This window comes from Lycium barbarum, chromosome 11 (genome assembly GCF_019175385.1).
Source record: "Lycium barbarum isolate Lr01 chromosome 11, ASM1917538v2, whole genome shotgun sequence".
NCBI lineage: Eukaryota > Viridiplantae > Streptophyta > Magnoliopsida > Solanales > Solanaceae > Lycium > Lycium barbarum.
Window position 1 is genome coordinate 111,759,044 of NC_083347.1, and position 25,151 is coordinate 111,784,194.

At 33.4% G+C, this 25,151-nt stretch overlaps 4 protein-coding genes across 5 annotated transcripts; all 4 read left to right on the plus strand.

The window, feature by feature from the left end:
* Window positions 1–502: 502 nt before the first annotated feature.
* On the plus strand, window positions 503–3,383 carry LOC132620124 (protein FAR1-RELATED SEQUENCE 5-like). The gene is made up of 8 exons (XM_060334824.1): window positions 503–1,091; window positions 1,207–1,265; window positions 1,308–1,609; window positions 1,695–2,058; window positions 2,154–2,672; window positions 2,960–3,094; window positions 3,180–3,242; window positions 3,327–3,383. Exons 1-8 carry the CDS (start codon window positions 503–505, stop codon window positions 3,381–3,383), a joined length of 2,088 nt encoding a protein of 695 aa, XP_060190807.1.
* An 8,558-nt stretch (window positions 3,384–11,941) lies between these two features.
* LOC132620125 (uncharacterized) lies at window positions 11,942–13,247 on the plus strand. Its single transcript, XM_060334825.1, has 2 exons — window positions 11,942–13,085; window positions 13,168–13,247. Exons 1-2 carry the CDS (start codon window positions 11,942–11,944, stop codon window positions 13,245–13,247), a joined length of 1,224 nt encoding a protein of 407 aa, XP_060190808.1.
* Window positions 13,248–13,508: 261 nt separating this feature from the next.
* On the plus strand, window positions 13,509–17,896 carry LOC132619066 (AAA-ATPase At3g50940-like). The gene is made up of 3 exons (XM_060334039.1): window positions 13,509–14,040; window positions 15,975–16,652; window positions 17,157–17,896. The coding sequence occupies exons 1-3, from the start codon at window positions 13,696–13,698 to the stop codon at window positions 17,643–17,645; spliced, it is 1,512 nt and encodes a 503-aa protein (XP_060190022.1). The 5' UTR covers window positions 13,509–13,695; the 3' UTR covers window positions 17,646–17,896.
* A 919-nt stretch (window positions 17,897–18,815) lies between these two features.
* LOC132618395 (proteasome subunit beta type-1-like) lies at window positions 18,816–24,683 on the plus strand. Of its 2 annotated transcripts, none has more exons than XM_060333454.1 (7): window positions 18,816–18,979; window positions 19,628–19,735; window positions 22,112–22,193; window positions 23,140–23,269; window positions 23,360–23,502; window positions 23,637–23,723; window positions 24,366–24,683. In XM_060333454.1, exons 1-7 carry the CDS (start codon window positions 18,933–18,935, stop codon window positions 24,438–24,440), a joined length of 672 nt encoding a protein of 223 aa, XP_060189437.1. In that variant the 5' UTR covers window positions 18,816–18,932; the 3' UTR covers window positions 24,441–24,683. The 2 variants fall into 2 exon arrangements, with proteins under 2 accessions (XP_060189437.1, XP_060189438.1); XM_060333455.1 differs by lacking the exon at window positions 18,816–18,979 and adding an exon at window positions 19,467–19,515.
* The last annotated feature ends 468 nt before the right edge of the window (window positions 24,684–25,151 follow it).

The following is a 25,151-nucleotide window of genomic DNA, read 5'->3' on the forward strand; positions in this document are numbered from 1 at the left end:
ATCCATTTTAACTCAAAGGAATATTAAAATAATTGAAAACAGTAAAATATACTAACGTTTGCCGTTAGTGTGTACACCCACGTTTCTTACCTTTTAAACTGCAAAATAAAGCCGCAAAGTGCACAATAATATTTTCTCAAAAAAAAAAAAAAAGTTAGATGGCGGGAATCTATGCCCGACTTTTTGACCCTCCAAAACTCTTTCCATTTGGAAAGATAATACATATCACTAAAAGATATGGGATTATTCATCTTTTACAAGTACCTTTTAATCTTTTCCTAAGAAATCCAAGATTTCCAGTGATTCTTCTGGAAAACAAGGTTTTACTCTCTTCTTCTCTTTTAATATTAGTTAATGTTTGATCTTGTATAATTTTGATTCCTTTATTTATTTTAAAGTTTGGTTATTTGATGTTGATCTAGTATCACGTTGATTCCTTGTTCGGAATTGAATAATGTGTTGATTTTTATTTTGAAGTATAATTGAGAATTTGGGGGAAAGCATGTGTGAAACTACTCCGGAAGAAATTTTACAAGGTAACTCTCACGGGCTAGTAGATTATGAGCCGAAACTTGGACTTGAGTTTGATAGTGATGAGAATCCACTTAATTTTTACAATGAGTATGCAAGAAGGGTTGGTTTTAGTGTTCGCAGAGAGTACCTCAATACAAATAAGAAATTAGGTTATGTGACGTCACGGAAGATTACATGTTACGAGGGTTTTCGTAGGAATGATAAACAAAAAGAACAAGTTAAAAAATCCCGAAGAGAAACTCGAACAGGGTGTCAAGCTCATATTATTGTTACCCGTCAGTCAACGGGAAAGTACCGTATTACTAAAGTTGAGTTGGAACATAATCATTCTCTTGTTCCACCGACAATGGTCCATATGTTGCCATCTCACAGAAAGATAAACGAAGTTCAGGCTCATGAAATAGATTTAGCAGAGGATGCTGTATTATTTTCTAAAGCGACATTTGATTTTATGAGTCTTCAAGCTGGCGGCAGAGTAAATTTGGGTTACACCAAGTTAGATCAGAAGAACTACCTCGGAACAAAACGACAAAAAGCTATGAGACAAGGGGAAGCAGGTAAATAAACTTACACACAATGTAGATAAGAAATATATGACAACTTCTTAATTCTACCAGATTCTAATATTAGAAAAATGGTAACTATGTTTTTTTTTTTTTTGGTTTCGTCCAGGAGTGCTATTAGAATGCTTTGAGAAGAAGAGAATTGACGACCCATCTTTCTTTTCTGCGGTACAGTTAGATGTTGATGACATGATCACAAATATATTTTAGGCAGATTCAAAAATGATAATAGACTATGAGATTTTTGGAGATGTGCTCTCATTTGATACCACTTACCAGACGAATAGAGAGCACCGACCCTTGGCTAGTTTCGTTGGATTGAACAATCATAGGAAAATGGTTGTTTTCGTAGGTGCTTTAATGTATGATGAGACTTCAGAGTCATTTCAGTGGTTGTTTGAGACATTTTTCAAAGCAATGTCCGGAAAAAAACCGATAACAATTTTTACAGATCAAGATGCTGCTATAAGTAAGGCTATCTCACTCGTGATGCCTGAAGTTCATCACAGTTTGTGCGTCTGGAACATGGAGCAAAAATGCAACTAAACATCTCAATCAAATTTATAAAAGGTACGCTTCCTTTCGTGGTGATTTTAGACGATGCATTTATGTGTATCTGGATGAGGACGAATTTATAAATGCTTGGAATAGCATTCTTGATGAATATAACCTTCATGAAAATGAATGGTTGCAAGGAATATATGCATTAAGAGAAAAATTATTTGCGGCATACGAAAAGAAATTTTTTTCAGGTGGTATGAATAGCACACAATTGAGTGAAAGTTTGAATGGTGATTTGAAGGATTACTTGCAGTCTGATTACAACATCGTGCAATTTTTTAAGCATTACGATCGAGCAATTGAGGATAAGAGATATAATGAGTTGCAAGATACTTGTGATGCATCACAACGATTTCCGGTATTAAAAGCACAAGTCCCTATTTTGGCTCATGCTAGAGAGGTATATACATCACATATTTTCAAGATGAATATATGAAATCTTTGTCAATGAAAGTGAATAGATGTGAGGAGAACGATTTATCCATCATGTATAAGGTCAGCAAGCATGGACATGCTCGAGAGTATTTTGTGAAGGTGACAGAGATAGGCCATATATCTTGTACTTGCTTGAAGTTTGAGTCCATGGGTATACTGTGTTGTCATATAATAAGAATTCTCGATATGGTAAGAGGAGTTAGTAGAAGTCCAACTGAGTACATTTTAAAAAGGTGGACAATAGATGCAAAAGCCGAAGATATTAAAGAAGTTGATGGGCAATACATAGAGATCAAGGATCCGAAGTTGATCACTATGAATCGTTATAGAGTTCTTTGTCCTATATTTGTTAGATTGGAGGCAAATGTTTCTGAAACAGATGATGGCTATAAGGAAGCAATAGCGTGTGCTAATGAGCTAAGTTCAAAATTGAAAGAAATCATGAAGGTGACAGCTCCATCTCTTTGTACTAGCAGCTCAGGAAAAGATTTATTAGAAGCAAATAATAGTAAAGATATCCTCACACAAGCCAAAGGCTTAAAAAAGAAAGATGGGACGCGACGTAAAAAAGGGCCAAAGGTTGTCTTGAGGCAAACGCAAATAGCAAGAAAGCTCGAGGAAACAAGTCAAGTCACGTTAACCAGATAGGATCGAGAGCCGATGATAGAACTCCATCTGATAATACAAATATTTTCAATCAGGTATATCAAATTTTATTTTTCAATGATTAGAATGTCTCATATATATATATATATATATATATATATATATATATATATATATATATATATATATATATATATATGAGACATTCTAATCATTGAAAATGTTTACTCAGTTACATTATTTTTTTTATTAATTGGTAGGATTCGGTATCAACGGGAACCATTTTCGAGAATTCTGATTTAAGTGCTTCTCAAAATATGACGTGTGCTAGCTTATCCCATAATTCAGTGTTTTCTCTTTCGATGGAATATCCCAGCTTTACTCAAATGCTTACGGTAATAGTAATGAACTGCTTTTAAAAAAAAATAGTCATATATATAATTTCATTTTCAATTAACTTCATGTTTGTCATTTGCATAGGAACCTCTTTGCTTTAATGTTGATGCACATTCACAAAGGTCTTATTCAGTTCCTCCTGATCAGGTTCATATTGGATGAAGTTTTTACTTTTATTTTTTAAAGTACACATTTAGCTGTTAACATTTTAAAATTGTCTACATTTTGCAGGCAAACCTTTTTGAGAGTCGAGGATCGCAAAAGTTTCAAGATAACAATACATTATGATCTCTGTTAATTTTGTTCGCGTTGACTTTTTTTTGGCACTCTATAGATTGAATGTTATGTATATTTAATCAACTTGAGTATCGTTTATACTCAATTTAATTGGATGGATAAAGAATGGTATTCTTACTTTCACCAATACTTGCAAAAAGGGTGATAGAAAGAGAAGGATATTGTGAATCCTCAGTAACATACTTGCAGCATTGCAAAATGATGAAACTTAATTTTGTTTTATATTTTAGATTTGAACCTTTTATAGCCTTAGTATAAGTCATTTGGAGCGTTCGCAATCTTGTGAGATGCCAAATATTTTGTGGAGTAGGGGTGTCAACGGTTTTTAAGAACCGATCGAACCGAACTGTAAATCGTGATATTGTGTTCCAACTTCTATTTGTGACTCTTATATTATAGTTTAAAGATATTATCAAATTGTACCGATACAAAAGAGAAATCGAGACGATGGGATGGGATGGGATGGGATGGTTTCGTAAAATCTAATTTTGATATTACAATAGCTAATAAATCATACCCATGACACTCCAATCGTGGAGTTGGATTAGTTAAAAAAATAAATAGCGTTGAGTACTATATTACTATGAGATAATTCATTAGTTTTTCTTTCTCTAAATGAGGTATCCATTGATTAAGGAAAAATTATTGGTAAGAAATTTGACAATATTTGACACCAAGTACCGAGAAAAGATTAATACTTGTATTTGTATTTTAACGTGCTATTATAAAATTTCTTTTCAAAAAGATAATTAAGAGAAGACCATTCCCATGGAATCCTTTAAGGAGAGGATGAAGGATTCCCAAGTATACATAATAACTGTTTGGTGCACTTTCCTTCAGTTTCCAGTTTAAAATAAGGAACATATTTGCAGTTTAAAAGGTAAGAAACGTGGGTGTACACACTAACGACTATTTTACTATTTTTAATTATTTTAATAATCCTTTGAGTTAAAATGGATCTCCATCATGTATTTTTTAATGGTACACATGTCATTAATCTATAGGGCCATTGAACATTACATGACCAACCTTCTACTGGACTGGATCTTTATCCTCAAACACTCGCTTCAAATGTTGAGTTGCAATATCCATTTCTGGAAAATTCTTAAGCAAGTATATCCTACGCAACGCTTCCGACAACATGGTTAGTGATGAGTCATGAGTGTTTAATTGATGGAAAATTGATTGCAGTATTGTAGTCCCTAAATTCATGCGGGAGAGGTTGTATTTGTATAATTATTCGCTTTGGCCAAGGAAAAGAAAGGAGATATTTAGCTTTTACAATGCAAAGGCCGGGGAAAAGTAAACCACCCTACAAAACTCCTTTAATTTGTTTTCGATGCAGCTTTAAATGTCAGAAACCTACTTTACAAGCATGTGAAATCCAGCATTAGAAGTGAGGACAGAGTTTTGGAAGCTAAGGTTAAAAGGTGAGTAACTTATACCCCATTCGTTACTTAAGATCGTGTTCTACCCTCTATTGAATTTTATTGAATTACTGGTTCTTTTAAAACGGTAAGTTTGACGAATAATTTAACTAGGTGTAAAAACTATTATTATTAGGGGTGATTATTGGTCGGCTCGGTTCGGTTCGGTTTATCAGTTTGTAAATATGCTTAAACGATAACCAAATCAATAAGATATTTGTTATTGATTTCTGATTAATCAGTTAGCGGTTCTTAACTGTTTGATTTTCAGTTTAACGGATAAGAAGTGCTTCTCTTTAATTCACTACACAAGATATTGTCATGTATGTCAATGTGTCACGAAATTTCGATGAATGATCAAACCATTCATTAGGTGAATGATCAAACCATATATGACAATTAAATTAAAGAGGTGTTCAGTTGAATTAAAATACTAATATTTGCAAGGGATTAGGCAGACAGTGCCCTTTTCAAGCATAAATGTCTAGGCAGAAGCAAATTCAAAATGTTGTTGCAACTTGCAAAAGGCTCTATATATAAAATAGAATTTAGGAAATAGGAAATAGGAAATTAGGAATACGATTTATAGTTAAAGACACTTTTACATAATTAGAGATAAGAATGTAATTTTAATATGATTTTATTGGGTTATCGGTTTAACGATTAATTAGAACCTAAAAATCGGAAACCGAGCAATAGTCTAATAAAAGTTTTACAAAATCGTTTTAAAACCGTTTACCCAATAAATCAATAACATTTTTTTCGTTTCGATTTATCGGTTAAACCAGTTTTTGCACACCCTCATATATAATGGCAATAATGAGGGTGATGCATAAGAGATTTCCAGAAGGGTATCCAGTTAATTAGTTTGTAGTTTGTTTGACAATTAAAAATAATTGAGGTTTTTGTCTGTGCTAGAGAGTAGAGATGATTGAAACTCACATCGTAAGCTATTTGAGAAGATTCAAATATGCCAATAATATAGAAGAGTACGAAGTCTAATCTTAGTATGAGGAAAAAGAACTACAATTATAGAGTAGGTGGTAATTATTTTTAATTGTTAGGATTTAAGTGAAATTGATTTTGGTTCCTTCTCTTCTTTAAGATTTAAACTATTAACGAATATTTTATATTTCAGTTGGTGAAGTGCATAATCAAATATCAGACAATTATCATGTTTCTTATTAACTGATATTTTTCAGTTTAAAATATTAGCTAGCTACTTAGTGATTATTATCTCTAATATATGTTGTAGTTGCTAAATTAAATGTATATATCTCATAAAAGCATGCTTTAAATGGCAAGATAAAACTTAAATAAGCTTCATTGATACTGATATATAACTAACTATACAATGCACAGAAGCGTGCAAAGGATATATAAATCAAATTGGAGTATATGTTATTTTTAAGTTTTTTTCTTTCTGATAATAAATTTAACGAAGCGCGGACAAATCTACTAGTAATTTTAATAAACGAAAGGATGTTCATTTTTTTATTTTTTATTTCTCTCACGCTCTTAAGGAGATTGAGCTACACTCACTATCCTAGGTGGCTTAAACGGTCTTTTTAAATATAACGTACAAGATCAACGGGGTAGCGATGTATTTTCTCAGTAATATAACTTAAAACTTCTCATTTTTACCCTTAATGAAATGATTTACAGCCACATAAATATTCATGACTTGTTTTAGATCACATATTTCAAAAGTTTCTTTTTTTTCTTAAACTATGTGCCTAGTCAAACTATATCTCACATAAATTGGGACGGGAGAGTAGATAGAGTGAAGATTATATTTAGAACACTGTCTTGCTCGGCATGACTTGTAAATAAGGTAAGTTTTGCCAATCCAGCAACATATGTGAACAATTTAAAGATAAATTGAATCCAATGGTTCGTCAATCCAATAAGGCGGCTGAACAGTTTAAACAGAGACAAGCTAAAGATCAATGAGAAATAATCCTATTTTTGTATTTATAAGTACCCAACCAAATTTTAGACGGGTCGAAATATGACTATTGATTAATTTTATTCGTTCTAGCGCGTTAAACTTGAACAGATCCATCAACTTAACACCCTATTTACACTTCAGAGAGTCCCTATTTAATTTAGAGTCAAGTCAAGAGAATAATAAATACACTAATTTTCTGGTGCTTATTGAGTAATCTGTGGGGTTTGACTAAAAGGAGTGCTAATTTACAAAATTTGTAAAGTATTATGTTGCAATCCCGAAGCTTCTTCGACTTATTTTCCAATAATCTCTGTTAGTGTTGACTTGGCATTTTCCCCTATTATCTTTTATGAATTGGCAAATAGAAACATGTCATACCAATAGTAGTAAAGTCCGGAATTTCGTTAAGGCATTCAAATTTACTATAATATCTGTCACTGCACTCAAAAAGTAATATTTGTCCTATAAACACTCTATAAAGATGTTCAACTGATTGTTCATCATCAGTTTTAACTCTGCTACGTAGACACTGCAATTGATTTATTGGCAAAAGACGTAATCCAATTATCTTTATTCATGTTGGCTCTGCATTTTCCCTTATTATCTTTTATGAATAGGCAAATAGAAATATGTTATGCCCATAGCAGTAAAGTCAGGAATTTTAGGGTCTTCAAGATTTACTATAATATGTATGTGTGTGCGAATGTAATATTTGACTTATACACATAATTTGTTTTAGCGAAAGGTGTTCAACTGATTATCCTTCGTCAGTTGTAGCTCTTGTTAGAATAAGGATGATAATAATAAAAGAAATCCAAAATAAACTTGCTTGGCTTAGAGGCACGTTAAGACGTTTCTTGAAGATAGTTGGAGTCTCTCCTACGAGCAAACAGAAGAATAAATAATAACTCTATCTTCGGGATTCAACTAAGCCACAACAAGTATTATTCAAGAAAGTTGCTCTTCTATTCTTGAATTGGTGATTTCACCTTTTGATCAATGTCTCTAAAGTTTTTAGGGGAAAATGTTTTCTTCAAGTGTTTGCCTTTTCCAAAAGAATGAAACACTATTTATAGGATAAAAATTACATAACATAAAAGTTTTCATTAAATAGGATTTAAAATAGGTTCATGAATTTTTCTTAAAATACATCCAACTTTCATGTAACTTTCAAGAACCTACAACGTAAAATACTAAATGAAGAATGTATTTTCAAATTCACATTCATTTAGTTTGAAAAACTTTTATCAGATGAAATGTTTCAAAATTAATTAAAACATTAACTTAACAATCCCCCACTTGTTTCAAGAAATTTTGAAAATATTTTTGAGACATTAATCTAGTAATATGCATCAATAATGGTGTCTTTTGGACTTGAACCATTAGCTAGTGAATACATTCTAAATCATTGACTACTTAGTGAACGAATCTTGAACTGAGTAGATCATTAAATGAAGTAGAAAAAATTATCAGTTGTTACTTTATTTTCAGAACTGTTTCTTCAATTCAAGAATAGAAGAGCAACTTTCTTGAATGTTACTTGTTGTGGCTTAGTTAAATCCCGAAGATAGAGTTGTTATTTATTCTTCAGTTCTCAATAAAATCAGATTTTATTGATTTTTGTGAAAAAGAAGGCATTGAAAAACAATTGACTACATCTTATACACCACAACAAAATGGTGTAGCAGAAAGAAAAAATAGGACTTTCATAGAAATGGTTAATTCTATGCTTTATGGATCTGGTATGCCTGGAAATTTGTGGACTGAAGCCTTATTTTCAGCCTGTCATATTTTGAATCGAATACCTTCCAAGAAACTTGAGGCATCCCCTTATGAACTTTGGAAGAACCGAAAGCCAAATATAAATTATTTTAAAGTATGGGGTTGTTTGGCTCATGTTAGATTACCAGATCAACATTTGGCTAAGGTTGGCTATAGAGGAGTAGATTGTGTGTTTATTGGTTATTCTCAGACCAGTAAGGCTTATAGATTCTTAAATCTTGAGATTCCAAGTCCTCACAATTATTGAATCCTTACATGCTAACTTTTTTGAGCATATATTTCCTAAGAAAAAATCTTTAGAACAAGATGCAAGTTCTTTTACATCTCCTCTTAAAAGGAAAACAGTAGAGTCCGTGGAAGAAAGTCATCTGAGGCGCAGTATAAGATCAGCCCAACCAAAGAACTTTGGACCTGATTTTCAAGTTTATTTGGTTGAAAAAGATCCTGAAAGTTACGCTGAAGCAGTATCTTCCCATGATGCTCCTTTTTGGCGTGAAGCTATTGATGATGAAATACATTCCATCATGTCAAATAATACATGGATTTTATCAAATCTTCCTCCTGGGTGTAAACCTATTGGTTGTAGATGGATATTTAGGAAGAAATTAAAATCTGATGGTACTATAGATAAGTACAAAGCTCGCTTGGTAGCAAAAGGTTTTACTCAAATGAAAGATATTGATTATTTTGATACCTTTGCACCTGTAGCTCGGATGACATCTATTTGGCTCTTGATTGCTTTAGCAGCAATTCATAATATAATAATTCATCAAATGGATGTGAAGACTGCGTTTTTGAATGGAGATCTAGATGAAGAAGTTTACATGAAACAACCAGAGGGGTTTATCATTCCTGGTCAGGAACATAAAGTTTGTAAGCTTCTTAAATCTCTTTATGGATTAAAACAAGCTCCAAAGCAATGGCATGAGAAATTTAGAAAAGGCCATAATTTCTAATGGCTACTCAATCAATGGTGGCGATATATGCATATTCAGTAAATTTCAAGAAAATTCTGGAGTTATAATCTGTCTCTATGTGGATGACATGTTGATCTTTGGAACTGATATTGAAAGAGTTAAAGAAACAAAATCATTTCTTGCTTCTCAATTTGAAATGATGGATCTTGGAGAAGTTGATGTAATTTTGGGCATTAAATTTGTGAGATCAGCTAATGGTTTAACTCTTACTCAAGCAAGTTATATTGAGAAAGTTCTGAAGAGGTTTGGTCATTTTGATGAAAAGTCTGCTCCTACACCATTTGATCCTAGCATTAAACTAGTGCGAAACTCTAGTGACGTTCTTAATCAATTGACGTATTCTCAGATTGTTGGGAGTCTTATCTATGCCATGCATTGTACCAGGCCAGATATTGGTTATGCAGTAGGAACTTTGAGCAAGTTTACCAGTAACCCCGGAGTTGAACATTGGAATGCCTTAATTCGTGTTTTAAGATATCTAAAGGGCACGATTAATAATGGCCTACATTATTCTACCTTTCCAGCAGTTATTGAAGGCTATAGTGATGCTACTTGGAATTCTGATCCAAATGACTCTAAATCTATTACTACTTGGATTTTCACTTTGGCCGGAGCAGCAATCTCTTGGAAATCAAAGAAGCAGACATGTATTACTCACTCAACCATGGAGTCAAAATTTATAGCTATGTCTTCTGCTGGAGAAGAAGCTGACTGGCTTCGAAGTATGCTAATAGATATTCCTATGTGGAGTAAGCCAATGCCACCTTTGACTATCTATTGTGATAATAAAGCTGCTATTTTTCGGGCTTCAAGTGATTGTTACAATGGCAAATCGAGGCAAGTTCGTCTCAAACACAATCATGTGAGAAGACTATTGGAGGATGGCATAATATCGCTTCAATATGTGAAGTCCAGATTTAATCTAGCAGATCCTTTGTCTAAAGGATTAGGCAAAGAGTTAGAAATGGAAACTTGTAAAGGGATGGGAATAAAGTCTGTCGTAAATTAATTGTACTTTATGGTAACCCTACCTAATGATGTAATCTTAGGTTCAAAGGGAAAAACAAGTAAAGTTACAATTGTGGAGCACATCAATAAAATTTCCATTTCTTCAAAGAGTGAGTAAATGTGCACAAATTGAGATTCTATTCTCTTAATAAATCTATAAGACCGATCTCGGTTGGAGTTAGTATGACGACTCTTGATAGATTTACCAATATTCCTACTGTAGAGGAGGATGAGATTATATTCTCTTAATAATTCTATAAACCGGTATCGGTTGGAGTGTGTAGGAACCCTCTTGATAGATTTACCGACACTTTGCTGTAAAGGAAGATGAGATTAAATTCTCTTAATGAATTCATAGACTATTTGGTCGGAGTATGCAAAGTTACTCTTGATGAATTCACCGCGCTTGCAAAGTTACTCTTGATGAATTCACCGCGCTAAGTGCGAAGTGAAGGCCGCTTCAATAAGATTTTTAACAGGGAAATCTTAAAGTACTTAGTTTAAAGGATTCAGGACACATGACCGTAAGGTGTCAAAGGATTACGATTTTCACCGGAACATAGTAATGTGCGTGGAAATTTTTCTACTTCATTTAATGATCTACTTAGTTCAAGATTCGTTCACTAAGTAGTCAATGATTTAGAATGTATTCACTAGCTAATGGTTCAAGTCCAAAAGACACCATTATTGATGCATATTACTAGATTAATGTCTCAAAAATATTTTCAAAAGTTCTTGAAACAAGTGGGGGGATTGTTAAGTTAATGTTTTAATTAATTTTGAAATATTTCATCTGATAAAAGTTTTCCAAACTAAATGAATGTGAATTTGAAGATACATTCTTCATTTAGTATTTTACGTTTTAGGTTCTTGAAAGTTACATGAAAGTTGCATGTATTTTAAGAAAAATTCATGAACCTATTTTAAATCCTATTTAATGAAAACTTTTATGTTGTGTAATTTTTATCCTATAAATAGTGTTTCATTCTTTTGGAAAAGGCAAGCACTTGAAGAAAACAATTTTCCCTTAAAACTTTAGAGAGACATTGATCAAAAGGTGAAATCACCAATTCAAGAATAGAAGAGCAACTTTCTTGAATGCTACTTGTTGTGGCTTAGTTGAATCCCGAAGATAGAGTTGTTATTTATTCTTCCGTTTGCTCGTGGGAGAGACTCCAACTATCTTCAAGAAACGTCTTAACGTGCCTCTAAGCCAAGCAAGTTTATTTTGAATTTCTTTTATTATTATCATTCTTATTCTAACAGTTCTCTTACAAAAGGTAAGAGATTTTAAATGAAGTAACAGTTCAAGATTCGTTCACTGAAGTAGAAAAAATTACCAGTTTTTACCATTCACTGTTACTTTATTTTAAATGAAGTAACAGTTTGAAGATAGTTGTCTCTATGGCTACTACATCAACATTGAATGGTGTTCCATCTCTACCTAATCCTAATTTTGAAATATTCGATGGCAAAGACTTTCCTAGATGGCGTGGAAAGATGGAATTCTTTTTAAGACGATTGAAGTTGGCATATGTTCTTGAACAACCTTGTCCTAATGCTCCTGGTTCCGAGGTAGCAACTGACGAGACTACTTTGATTAAAGAACAAATTGCCAAGTGGAAAGATGATGATTATTTATGTAAGAATTATATTCTTGAAGGAATGTCCAACAAATTTTATGATCAATATTATACCAAGTGCAAATTTTCTAAGGATATTTGGGACGCTCTCCAAAATATCTATTTGGCAGAAGAGGCGAGTTCAAAGAAATTTCTTGTTTCAAACTATATGGAGTTCAAACTGGTTGATGATAAGTCAATCACTGAACAAGTGCAAGAATTCCAACTTATAGCTAATAAAATTGCTATCTCTGGAATTGCTCTTGATGAAAATTTTCATGTTGGTGCTATTGTCTCGAAACTTCCTTCCTCTTGGAAAGAATACAAAAGCAAACTCTTACACAAGAAGGAAGATTTGACTCTTGAGCAATTGTTGCAGCATTTGCAAATTGAACAAGAGACTCGATATCGTGATAATAATATTTTGAAGGAACCCGTCATGAAAGCTCATGTGGTTGAAGAAAAATCAACCAAGAAGGAATCTGTTAATAAGAAAATTCCGAAGGCAAAGAGAAGTACGAATTTTAAGCGTACTAGTACCAATTCTAAGTCGGTTGAATGTTACCACTGTCACAAATTTGATCACTATGCGCGTGATTTTAAAATTCTTAAAGCTGAAAAGAAGAAAGAAAAGGCAAATAATCATGGAAAAGATGAATTTGTAGCAATGGCTACCGAAGCATTTGTAGTAGGAAATCAAGTGGAATGGTGGATAGACACTGGCACAACTCGTCATATATCAGGTGATCGAAATGCTTTCAAGACCTATGAATTAGTGGGGGACGATAAAGTTTTGTATATGGAAAACTCGTCCTCTGCTAAGGTTGTGGGAAAAGGAACTGTTGAATTGAAGTTTACTTCCGGAAAGATAGTCACGCTGATGGACGTATTGCATGTTCCTGAAATTCGGAAGAACTTGGTGTCAGGTACGCTTCTTTCGAAGCATGTTCCTAAGCCAAGCAAGTTTATTTTGGATTTCTTTTATTATTATCATTCTTGTTCTAACAGCTCTGCCCATAGATCCTGCAGTTGCAATATTGAAGATGTTAACTATAAGCTGTAATGCAGATCTAGCCCTTAAAATATGAATTCACGTGAACCCAGTAACATCTTTTAAGACCCTGTATTTATATTACGAAATTCAATTTTTTTTTTAATATATTGTTGACTGTGAAGTTTTTACTTATGTTAACTTACGTTAATTTTACGAACCCGATTGGCCTCTCCTCCCACTGCAAGAAATTCTAGTCGGCACATTTTTTCAAAGTCTACGCAGTCAATACCAACTACTACTATTGTTTGTCTTTTTCCAAGTTCCTCCGCCAAATTCTTCCTCAGTTTTTGTTATTTCCTTCACGTGATTTTCCTATAAATTTAGCATTTTCCTCAATTGCCATTGCACCCTATTTTCCTTCACCTTCAAAGAAGAGTAATCAAGAATCCACATATTGCTTACTATTTTATCACAAAATAGGCACATAACACCAACACTAATAGCAAAACTTGAACTCTCATTAGCCAAAAGCCCTTTAAAACATGTCCTCTTCATCGGCAGAATCGAAAATGGCCCTAACCAAGACTGTTTTATCGACAGTAGGCTCTGTTGCTGCGACAGCTATGTTGGTCCGTACGATAGTCCACGACTATATTCCCCCGGAACTCCATGAATATCTCTACTTTGGACTCAGAAATATCTTCACTAAGTTCTCAAATCAGCTGACGATGGTGATTGACGAATTTGATGGACTTGTCAACAACGAAATTTATGAAGCTGCTGTGATCTATTTGGGCAACAAGTTGTCCCCTAACATCCATCGACTCAAAGTCAGTAAGCCTGAGAAGGAGAAGAATTTCAACATCACGATGGAACGGAATGAGGAGGTAATGTCTTGCATATGTATATAAGGAAAAAGGGGCAAATATATCCCTCAATTTTGCTACAAAAATGGTGCAAATATACCTTTTCTGGTGACAGATTTTTTAAAATTATTTAATTTATTTTTTAATTAAAAAAAATACTACGTGGCTTTAAAAAAAATCTACCCTTTTTTTAGTAGACGTATTTTTCTAAAGCAACATGATAATTTTTTTCTGGTGAGTCGGGTATGATTCGTTTAAGAAAATTGGTAGACTTATCTTTTTTTAAAGTCACAGAGATGTTTTTTTAAATGAATCAGTCCCGATTCATCAAAAAACAAATTACCATGTGCCGTTAGATAAATATGTCTACTCTAGACCTTTTTTTAAAGCGACATGACATTTTTTTTTTAATTAAAACATAAGTTAAATGATTTTTTTTTAAAATTCTATTACGAAAAGGGTATATTTACACCATTTTGTAATAGTAAAGATATATACTACTTTTTTAACAGGTGTATATCTACCCTAAATGGCAAAGTTGAGGGGTATATTTGCACTTTTACCCTATATGTAACGATAGTTGCATGTTTAATACTATTTGTTATCATAAAAAGTTTGGCCTAAACAAAAAGTAGTTTGCTAATGTTTAAAGTTAAATGGATAAGGCATCGTTACCCTGAACTTAGGCCAAAGTTGTTACAATACACCTTATCTTTTCAGAGTCTTATTACCTCTTGAACTTTTTTAAAACAGAATAACTATCACCCTAAACGCTGACGTGACAAATAGAGTATATTTCACTCTTTTTGGTAGAGTTAGAAGTATAAAAATATGACACGTGTCATTTTTTAATTGGATTTTTCACATTTAATTACACCTAATTAATTATCATTAAAGTTTAAAGTTTTTTTCAAAACTGTTTTTTTTTTTTTTTACATCTGAAAAAAAATCTAGTTTTCCAGATTTAGTTTAAAAACGGGTTTTCCACATTTTAAAATAATAATTAGTTTTCCATTTTTTTTTATAAAAAATCAGTTTTTTCACACTTTGACAAGAACAAAAACTTTTTCCATATTTTATTTAAAAAATAAAAGTGTCCTAAAAAAATGAAATCATGATAATCTAGATTTAAAAAAAAAATTAAAATCTAGTTTTCCATTTTAAAAAAGAAATCTATTTTTTCCATATTTTAAAAAAATCAAAAAATTTCATTTTTTTAAAAGAAATTCAGTTTTTCAATTTTTTTTAAAAATTGCCACGTAAGAGAAAAGAATTATTAAAAAAATAGCAAACAATAAATATACATGTGCAAGGAAAGTGTATGTCACTCTCCTATAACAGAGTAAATATCTAGTTTCAGGGAGGTAATTATTCTGTTTTAAAAAAGTTTAGGAGGGTAATAGTACCCCTGAAAAGGTAAGGTGTGTCGTAGCAACTGCGATCAAAGTTCGGCGGTAATAGTGCCTTATATCCCTAAAGTTAAGTAAGCACAAGAGACATCATAAGGTATGTGTTTTTATGTGTAGATACGCTGATCTAATTTCTAATTTAATGATAGATCAGTTGAATTTGAATTAGAATTAAGTTAAATGAACATAAGACATACTTTAGACACATCATAATGTGTTTTATGTGTAGATTTGCCAGCTTAATTTGCTAAATTAGAAACGAAGAAACTATGTATGTATAATATAAATAGGGGTATGTTCTCCCGATCAGATCTATGTTTTTTTTTTTTTTTTTGCCCCTTTTAATAGTCCACCATTGGAAAAGTGACTTTTCCAATTTCATGTTTTGATTTGAAATATAGTCCATATTAATGAGTTTAGGTAAGTTTTCGCATTTATTTTGTACGGATTTTACTTTTTAGCTACAGAATTTGTCCGATGTGAATTCACGTATTTTTAATCTTAAGATTGTTTTTAAATTTTAATCTCAAGGTTTTATTCCAACAGGTGATAGATGTTTACAATGGACAAACATTCAAATGGATTTGGCTCTGCAAACACACAGTGTCTAAACACTTCTACAATCCCAGGGACATGAATTCCACATTAAAATCTGAAATCAGGTCCTTTGAATTGACATTTCACAAGAAAAACAAGAACCTTGTCCTTAATTCTTACTTTCCATACATCATGAAAGAAGCAAAATTACAAAAACACGAAAACAAGACGATCAAGATTCACACTGTGGATTATGAAGCCATGTGCTGTTTACGTGACATGTGGAAGCCGGTGAATCTTGATCATCCCGCCACTTTTGAGACAATCGCAATGGAATCGGACCAGAAAGACATGATCTTGAAGGATTTGGAGAGATTTGTGAAGCGGAAAGAGCATTATAGGAAAGTAGGGAAGGCATGGAAAAGAGGGTATTTGTTGTATGGTCCTCCGGGGACCGGGAAATCTAGTTTAATTGCTGCGATGGCGAATTATTTGAACTTTGATATATATGATTTGGAGTTGACTGTGCTGAGGAGTAACTCGGAATTAAGGAAGTTGTTGGTTGGTACGGCCAATAAGTCCATTTTGGTGGTAGAGGACATTGATTGTACCATTGACTTGCAAGATAATTTGGCTAATCGAGCTGTTGTTGTTCATTCAAATGGTTTTAATCAGCAAGAAAGCAAGGTAAATTAGTCTTCCATTTCCTATCTTACTTTTCCTACTAAGTATAAACTGAGATTAATAGTTGCAGTGTGTTTCGAATAGGAAATGATTAAATAGAAATGTTTGTATACACAATAAAATATTGGGGCTATAGGGTAGTATAAAATTTGTAGTCGGGGCGTACCCAAGTGGAAAACAACGGGTTTTGATCCTCCTTGCTTTTCCAAGTTTAAGGATAACTAATCAATTAGTACCATAAATTGGGTAGGATGTAATGGCCTTTTTATTTTGGTTGCAGTAGTTTGACGTGACATGAGTGTGAAAGGGATTGGAATGCGTCCCCTCCCTAAGGATTAGTCGAATTTTCCTTTTTGCAGATTTTACTAACATGGAACAATAATTTCACCCTCCATTAATTTCTGATTTTCTTGAACAGCTTAAGAGTCGATTATTGGGAAAATTTGGATTTAGTATTAGTGTATTGTAATACTTTCCCTTACTAATATTTTTTTTTTTTTATTGTAGGTGACCTTGTCAGGTTTACTGAATTTTATTGATGGACTATGGTCGAGCTGTGGAGACGAAAGAATCATAATTTTCACAACAAATCACGTAGAGAAACTCGACCCTGCACTATTACGACCTGGAAGAATGGACGTGCACATTCACATGTCATATTGCACACCTTGTGGCTTCAAACTTCTTGCTGCTAATTACTTAGGAATTAAAGATCATAAATTGTTCAAAGAAATTGAGGAATTAATTGACACAGCAAATGTGACACCAGCAGAAGTGGCAGAGCAATTATTGAAGGAAGATGAAGTTGAGGATGCACTTAAGGGGTTGATTAATTTTCTTCACAAAAAGATACAAGAGAAAGAAGAGGAAAAGGCTAAGAAAGTGGAAATAACTCAAGTGGAGTCAGTTGATGAGAAGAAAGAAAGTGAAGAAAATGGGATTAAAGAAAATGAGGAAGAAAAGGGATTGCCAATTGGGGAAGTAAAAACTACATAGAAGGCAAAAAAGCCTTTCATAGAATATGACACAATATTACCTTATAAATCATGAAGGAGTCTATCTAATCGATGGGAGTCTATCTAATCGATGGTACAGTATTACTTGATTATAATTATAATGTAGTATGTCTTCTCTCCTTAAGAACCAAGTATTGACTATCAATAGCCTATCATTTTCTTCTTTTATTGTCAGTGCATGTAAACAAAGTCTTCTCTCCTTAAGGACCAAGTAGTTTGTCCCCTTAAAAATATTACTCTCATCGTTTCAATTTATGTGAACCCATTTGACTGGACACGACATTTAAGAAAGAGTGAAGACTTTTGAAACTTGTGGTTCAAAATAAGTCTTGAGTATTTGTGTGACTGTAAATCATTTCATAAAGTGAATTTGTTTCCAAATTAGGAAAGAGGTCATTCGTTTTGACACGGACTAAAAAGGAAATAGGTTCACTTAAATTGAAACTGAGGGAGTATTATATATTTATACTAATTAATTTCAAACGCGATATTTAACGACTTCAATCTCATACAGCTTAAGTTATTTTCGAAAATGGCTAGACATGTAAAAATTCGTGAACTTAGAGCACTACTTAAATAGGAATTCATACTTCCACCGGTTTGCTCATGCCAATGCCCCGAGTAGAGTCCACATCTTGCAAGTCAAGGGTCATTTGCACAAATGTCCTTATTTCAGGGTGGTCTTTAATTTTTGTCGCTGAAAACTTTGGTCTTTAATTTTTTACCTTCCAACACTTTTCGCGCGACATAAGTTTATATTTTATTCCCACAAGTTATGCCGGACATCGCAAAACTTTCAAAACTCAATATAAAAATGACCAAAAACACATCAAACTCCACAAAAAAGGCACGTTATTTAACTCAAAAAGGATAAAGAACATATGCCCTGAAAAGCATAACTCCCGTTTATGAACACCACAACAAATTATGAAAATATTACACAACTTATGTTGCATAACTTAATTCCTACAGAACTTATGAGAAGCAAAACAAAAGTTCAATTTCCAAAGATAAATGTCACAGAAGTTATACCGAGTGAAGCAAGTTAGATTATTTTCATTAAATGAGCAACAGGGACAATCCGTACAATAACAAGTTTTTTGACAAGAAAAGAAACACAATTGGGCCTCACTTGGAGCCCGTAAAACAGCCCATTTACTGCACCCGAACTCAGTTTTCTTGCTGAAGAGGCATTTTCCATCATTTTCTTCTCTTTCTTCAATTGCAATTGCAATTTCAATTTGAATCCTCTTTTGCAACCCTAACGATGACGAAGCAACAAGCTAACTGGTCTCCTTATGACAACAATGGAGGGTAAATTCTTAATTACATGTTGATCTCGATATTTGCACCATATGGCCTTTTTCTCATGCCACTCTTTAAATTTTGTCCTCATTAGTTTAGTCATCTAAATTTTAACTCTCAAAATAGTTGCATGATTTTTTTTTTTGTTTTCGGACGAATTCAGCACGCCAAGCTAATGTCAATTGTATAATTTTAATAGTGGCCTCAAAAAATGTCATTTTTGCAAATGCCCACATTTTGCAGAGATTTTTTTTTTTTTTTTTGGATAGCTATTTAGAAAATGACCTTTTTTTTAAAAACAAAAACAACTTATGGACCTTTTTTATCACGGTCTAAAGATCTCATTTGGAGCAAACTGAAAATCGTATGCGAAAATGTTAGACCATAGTCTAAGATTTTGTAAGTTATTCAAATGCTAGACGATAGTATGATATATTGTGTCTGTAAAATTGAGAAATATATAAGCAAACATTAGGTTCGAATCTAATGTTATCTAGAAGGATAATAATTTAAAGAGGGACAAAATCTTATGACAACAATGGAGGGTAAATTTTTAATTACATATTTTTGTTACTCTTATATGCTTTCCTCTTTTACTATGTTGATTTTGATTTCGATGCTAATAATATAATATCTGATCTGTATATTGTGTTGCAGAACATGTGTTGCGATAGCAGGTGCAGATTACTGTGTAATTGCTGCTGATACCAGGATGTCCACTGGCTACAACATTCTTACTCGCGATTACTCCAAGATCATTAAATTGTAAGTCACCTTTTTTTTTCCCTCTCTAGTTTACCTTGTGCTTCTTTCATTACCCGAATTATTGTCTTTTTGTTCTTATGTTTGATCTCATACGTACGTTATATCGTTGTAATTTTAGTGTTCTATAGTAGGATAATCATACTTCCTCCGTCCCAATTAAAGTTTAAGCAAAAAACGAAGACTTTTGAAATGTGTGGTCTAAAACAAAGCTTAGATATTTGTGTGGCTATAAATTCATTTCATTAAGTGTAATAGGAGAATTTTAAAGTTAAGCTGTTTCTAGTTATAGAAAGGTGACATTGTTTTTGAGACAGACTAAAAAGGAAAGTGTCCACATAAATTGGGACAGAGGGAGTACTTTTTTTATAGGGTTAATAGCATTTTGGGTTCCTTAGTTATTGTAAATTTTGATTAGTCCTTATGAACTTTGACTAAGCACATTTAACCTTCAATTACTTAAAATGTTTACTTTTGATCCCTTTGCTTGTGAAAAATCACATATTCCTGAAGTATTAATAATTTTAACATTCAATTACGGATGTGTTATATTAAACTTGTATTGTTACTCCATACTTGAAGGTCATGAGCTTCTAAAAATATTCTAAATATGACATATTTCCAACATAGAGGTACCAAACTCACATATTTTAACTAATTGAAAGTTAGATGGGCAGAGTCATATGTTACAAGGACCAAAATTAGAATTTACTCATAACTGTGGGACAAAAAATGTCATTATCCCTTTCTTAAAACCACCTCACCTAATTTCCCGTGATACTTGCTACCTCCCACCAACACATGTACCGAGTAACTGTCCATCAAGGCTTGGACAGATGGTAAGAAATCACTAGTGTCCGCTGAGATTTGAACCTGAGATATCATACTTATTAAGCTAATCCTTCATATAATATTATTATAAAGTTTATGAGGATGTTGAAATGTTTGTACCTGAAAGAATTGATTTTTGAAAAATTATCCCTGTTTAATGATTTCCTAGATTTTAGGAGTATACTCCCATTACCTGTGTAAAGTACAAGAGTACAAGAGTACAACAAACCCAGTGTAATCCCACAATAGTGGGGTCTGGGGAGGGTAAGATGTACGCAGCCTTACCTCTACCAGGGTAGAGAGGGTAGAGAGGCTGTTTCCGATTGACCCTCGGCAACCCTCCTCCTTTATCCGGGCTTGGGACCGGCAATGTGAGCGAGCTCACACAGGCGGAGTTCCATTACCTGTGCAAAGCATTTAACTATTTTATAGGGCGCGTTTCTTAAGTTTTTGCCCTGTCCATATTAGAGTTACTCCAAGATCATTAGCTTGTATGTCCTCCCTTTTTTTTCTCTACTTTACCTTGTGCTTCTTTTGTTCCTCGGATTGTTGTCTTCTTGCTCTTTTTTTGAATCTCATACATTACGTTATCTCATGGCAATTGTAGTGTTCTGGAGTAGGATAATCTTCCTGATTAAGATGATCTTACATAGAATTCAATATAAAGCCTATGAGGAAGTCGTTTCACTTGTACCTGAAAGAGATGAGTTTTGAAAAATTAACTCTGTTTAATGATTGCTAGATTTTAGGAGTCTACTCCCATTTCATGTGTGAATTTTTATCCCTTTTATAAGGCGCGTTTCTTAAGTTTTTTCCCTCTCCATGTCTGAATTACTCCAAGACCATTAAATTATTTGTCCCTTTTCTCTCTGTTTTACCTTGTGATTCTTTAGTTCCTTGATTGTTGTCTTTTTACTCTTTTTTCTTGATCTCATACATTACGTTATCTCGTAGTAATTGTAGTGTTCTGGAGTAGGATAATCATACTTATCAAGAAGTCTTACATAGAATTTAAAAAGCTTATGAGGAACTCATTTTGCTTGTACCTGAAAGAACTGATTTTGTAAAGTTAATTCTGTTTAATGATTGCCTAGATTTTAGGAGTCTACTTCCATTTCCTGTGTAAAGTATTTATCCTTTTATAGGTTGCAATTTGTAAATTTTTGCCTTGTCCATGTTTGAAGTCCTGACTTGTGTCCATGCTCGGAAAAGGGGATCCAGGATTTTAAACCAGTGGCGGTGGGTTCGAATACCACTGCTCCCACTATGTCTTTCAAAATCTATGATGAATTATCAAAAGCAAGGGTAACACAACCACTGCCAGAAGGTTGAATCATTATCAATTGGTTGCAGTCTATAGGATTAACAATTGGATATCCCTACTCTGTATTGTTACATGAATAGTTGAAGTGGATAAGCACACATTTCTGAAAGCCAAAAAATTCACCGCATTACATCATGCTTCTTGGTTCCTTTCATTTTGTTTTAGACTAACATTTATTTAATGAAACATCCTACTTTTATTAATGATTTTATCTGAATGTGCAGAGCGGACAAGTGTGTGCTGGCCTCCTCAGGATTTCAAGCCGACGTGAGAGCCTTGCAAAAGGTTTTGGCAGCAAGGCATCTGGTAAAATGCTGAAAATTCCAAAAACTATTGGTTCCGTTTTATACTTTGATATGCAGCATGTTAGGTGCAGTTTCACTGATTTTCTCCGTGCTTCAGTCTTGTGCAATATGACTTTATTATGTAAAAAAATAAGCCAGTGGAGAACCAAATCTCCGAGCAATGTATTATTCTCCTTAATTTTTCTTTTGATTGTTGATGCTGCTTTAGCCTTGATGTTCTGCAAAAACAAAAACAGCAGACACTGTCTAGCAAGCTTTGAAGTCTTTGATTGTAGTTTCTGACCTATAATTTGAAGTTTGCCTAAGTAGTTGTGTTACTAAGATTGGCAATGAACTTAAGGTTTGGGAACATGTGAATGGAATAGAGAGAGGAAAGAGGAGAAATAAACTGGTTGTGCTAAGCAATGTGGGTCAGGGAGAGGGGGAAGACCAGGGGAAGCAGCAGAAAATAATTGGATTTTGGGCTTATGTTTTATGTTGTTTTTAAGTGAAGTCTACTTTCTTTAAAAGGAAAGCTCATGCTGTGTATAGTTTTTTATCAAGAAGCTTTAAGGTATATTGTATAACCCAAAAAGCTAAGATGCGCCTTCTTTCATTCATCGTGATAACTCTTTTTTGATTTTCCTAAATAACCAACATAGTTATCTATGCCTCACATTTTTGTAGCAGTTTTAACTCTATACGATAAATTGTTTTCCAACTCTTCTTATAATTATGCCAATCTAGATGTAAGTCATTCAATTTTTAAAGGAATATTATGTGTTTTCTCTCTTTCTTTAATCAGTAAAAGAAGTATTATGTGCTTTCTCTATTTGTGGCTTTAATATGGAAATGACATTGAAAGTATTATGTGTGTTTACTTTTTCAAATTGTCTGCTGTTTAGACATTGGCACTTCCTAATATGATGTTGGAAATGATATTCTGCTTTTATTTTTTTTGAAAATAGACCTATCAGCATCAGCACAATAAGCAGATGAGCTGTCCAGCTATGGGGCAGCTACTTTCAAACACCCTATACTACAAACGTTTCTTTCCTTACTATGCATTCAATGTTCTAGGCGGCCTTGACAGTGAAGGTAACAGATTATGGGAGGCTGAGTCAAGGTTTTATTTGTATACATGGCTGAAAAGAAGCTTATTTTTATTTTGTTTTTAAATTCTCGTAGGAAAGGGCTGTGTTTTTACGTATGATGCTGTTGGATCCTACGAGAGGGTTGGGTATAGTTCTCAAGGTTCAGGTTCAACTTTGATCATGCCTTTCCTGGACAACCAATTAAAGTCTCCTAGCCCTCTCTTGCTACCTGCCAAGGTCTGGTTCAACACTTTAGTTTTGCCAATTTTTCAAGTATATTATCTTGTGCATGTGCTGTCAACCCCAACTAATAATAGCGAGAAAAAAGAAGAATTCCATTTCTTGCTAATAAGTTCTCATGACCTGCACAGGATGCTGTAACTCCACTTTCTGAATCAGAAGCCATTGACTTGGTGAAGACATGTTTTGCTTCAGCAACAGAAAGGGATATATATACTGTAAGTCATTTATGTGCTGTGATATCTATGCTATGAGCCTATGACACAATAAGATTTAAGAGCTATATCTATGAAACTTTTGGGTTAGTTAAGTGCAACTGTGTTTTCCAACTATTCTTTCTTCTCTTCTCTTTTTTTTTCGCTCCTCATTGATCACTTTTATTTGTCCACTGTACTAGAAGTAAATGTTCACATTTACTTGTCCACTTTAGCATATCAAGAGAAAACCAACTTTTTTTCCTGTTTTACCTTATCATTAACTAATACCTAAATCGTTTCCCAAGTCCATTGAAACTATACGCCAATTAATATAGATATTATAGTAAAATATATACCTCGTTTATTATTTCTTAAAGGGAGTGCAAAGTCCACTATGGACAAGTAAAAGCGAATGGAGGGAGTATTTTCCATCGTTGGCTTTGCTTACTAGTATGGAGTGTCTTACTAGTAATCATAATGACTCGCAAGTGATATCTTAAGAATACTCTCTTTTTACGAGGCAAAGCTTTCTTAGGTTTTACTTCCCTATCGATCTGGTACTCAACGGATGATTTAATCGTATAAGTGCTGCCGGGAGAAGTTCTATTTGAGAAGTTAACTTTTATCATTATCCTGTTTTTTTTAATGTGCTGCATATTGCAGGGTGACAGTCTTGAAATCGTTGTATTAAATGCTGATGGTGTTCGTAGGGAACAAATGGATCTCAGGAGAGATTGATTTCTTTATTGTCAGATTCCTGTGATTTAGGTTTGAGTTAGTTCGGAGGGCTTGAATCGATGCATCTGGACAATGAAATCCGAGGATGACCCCTTCTATGGCTCTATGCACAGCAGTTGTTAATTTGTTGATCATCTGTGTATGTACTGTACTGTAAACTGCAGTTCCTGGAATGCTATGCTGAATTACAAACAACTGATTGTTTAAACTTATTTAGTTTGAAAACCTTACTCTTTAGATTGATTTACTGATTGAACTAGATTTACTGGCCTTTTTCACCCAAGTGAATTTCCCCGTGCTACCGATCTTCGAGAGCATGCCTATTTGGCAACTTTTTGCTAATATATTTAAGTAGTACTAGTAGCTAAGTTCATAACCGGGGAAAGAAAATTTAAATGAAATTCATTTGATCCCTTTTATCACAACACAACACACAATAACAACGCTAATAATATAGTGAGAAAAAAGAAAACTGAAATCATGCCACAGATTGAAACAACCCATTGGCCATAAATAAACAAAAAACCCACATATAAAAAATATGAATTAAAATATTATCTCTTTTTGTAGACATGCAAAAAAAAAAAAAAAGGAACCTTTTATAGGTTTCACTGCATGGTTCAGAACCTTCCAAATCGTAAAACAAGTGCTGTATAGCATTTGTCCCTTTTTGAATTCTCCCTTTCTTTGCCTAACCTAGCAAAAAGAAAA